Source organism: Plasmodium cynomolgi (genome assembly GCF_000321355.1).
Source record: "Plasmodium cynomolgi strain B DNA, scaffold: 0453, whole genome shotgun sequence".
Taxonomy (NCBI): domain Eukaryota; phylum Apicomplexa; class Aconoidasida; order Haemosporida; family Plasmodiidae; genus Plasmodium; species Plasmodium cynomolgi.
Window position 1 is genome coordinate 367 of NW_004192904.1, and position 1,743 is coordinate 2,109.

The 1,743-nt window shown below is 27.9% G+C and overlaps 1 protein-coding gene across 1 annotated transcript; it reads right to left on the reverse strand.

Moving 5' to 3' along the window:
- Window positions 1–864: 864 nt before the first annotated feature.
- PCYB_004190 (hypothetical protein) lies at window positions 865–1,278 on the reverse strand (the record flags this gene model as incomplete). The annotated part of the gene is made up of 1 exon (XM_004227840.1): window positions 865–1,278. A coding segment is annotated over exon 1 (369 nt), but the record flags the coding sequence as incomplete, so codon positions are not given.
- Window positions 1,279–1,743: the final 465 nt, after the last annotated feature.

A 1,743-nucleotide genomic window follows, 5' to 3' on the forward strand; every position in this document is an offset into this window, starting at 1 on the left:
AGTAATATATAATCATATAACATGAAATATATGTTTGGAACATAGGTATTTTATTTTACCTTCATAAGTAAGGCAAAAGAGGTTAACACCCCAGCGATTATTATAAAAATTAGCAAATAAAATTTATATCCAGATACACTATTTGGGGGGGGTAAGGCTGGTTCTATCATTTGTACAAAGATCTGGTTTGCCTTGGGACCTAAATATTTATATAATGCATTCATATCATGTAATGTAATTGTTTCATGGGATGAATGATGAGTTGTGTAAAAATGTGTGCAATATGATTAAAATGTGGAGGAATTTATTTATATGACGTACTAGAACGGAATTCAGGCAGTGAAGGAAACAGTTCGTGTTCGTTATGGAAAAACCAAGAGGTGGATTTTCTTCTAGTGTTAAATTCTCCTGGTATGGTAATTGTTTTTGAGGAGGTAATGTTTTTCGAAAAGTTTGAGGAATAGGAGCACCAGTTACCGTTGCATCTGGAATTTCGTAATAAAGTTTGTATCTTGGTGTTTCGGAATTAATACTATTACTAATATCTCCACCAGTGATATCATCAACTGCGTAACCATCTAGAAATATTGGATATAATTTTGATTCTTCAGATTTATCTTCATGACAAATATTCTCTTTATTTGCAAATGTCTCAGGATTTCTCACATCACAAGCTAGTAGAGACTTAATTTGAGGGGAATGTTTTTCATAAATATGTGTAATTTGTCCCTTTTTATTATCAAGAAAATGTTTTTTCTTTTCATCTAACAATTTTAGATATGTTGAGCATTCAGTTTTATAGGTTTCACTGTTATTGCACTCTTTTTGAGCATTACACGTAACTCTTAATGATTTTATTTTTCTATATGACCCTTCTTTTTTCACAGAATTCTTCTATTTCACTTATTAATTTAATACGTTCTTCACCTTCAGGTGTAAGGGGTTGTGGACATCCACCAAATTTAGTAACCGTTTCTAAATATATTTTTACAAGTTCATCAATATCATCACTTTGATAATTACGTCCATAGCATTGGTTACAATCACTCTTATTTTTTATTAGATAACTATCTAATTCTTTGCACTTATTAATAAATTCATCTGCACTTATCTTTTCATTTAATTCAGCTATTTTCTTTTCAACGTAATTTAAAACACTGCTAGTTACTTCATCACAACTTTTAAAATTCTTTACCTTGCATACTTTAGAAGTTTGGAACACTACATCAACCATTATCCATCTATTAACAACTGTTATTATATTGGGTTTTAATTTTTCTACGTATTAAGAAGTAAAACGAAAAAATATTTTATTCATATATGCTGCAAATACATAACGACATCTTCTATGTGTTATTTTATTTTAGTTGCAGTTTTGAAATGATTCATATTTATAAAATATTTTTAGAAAAATAGCTAGGTTCATTATGTGAAGAAACGATGATATTATGTATCATGATGGATTAATAACATCGTATAATTGTAAAATTACCCCTCTTCAATAAATACCAACATGCAGAATAAATAATAGTAATAACAACAGTTGTGATATAAAATGTATCAGTAAAAAGGCGTCTTTAATTGTTTCCCATAAATAATTAAATTTTCCTACTTAAACTGAGCTTTTAAAAAAAAAACAAGTTATATATAAATTAAAAATTGAACATACTTATTTATTTTAGAATAACTGTTTGTATTGTTCGCTATCTATATGTCATATTTTTTACGTAAAAAAAAAAAAAA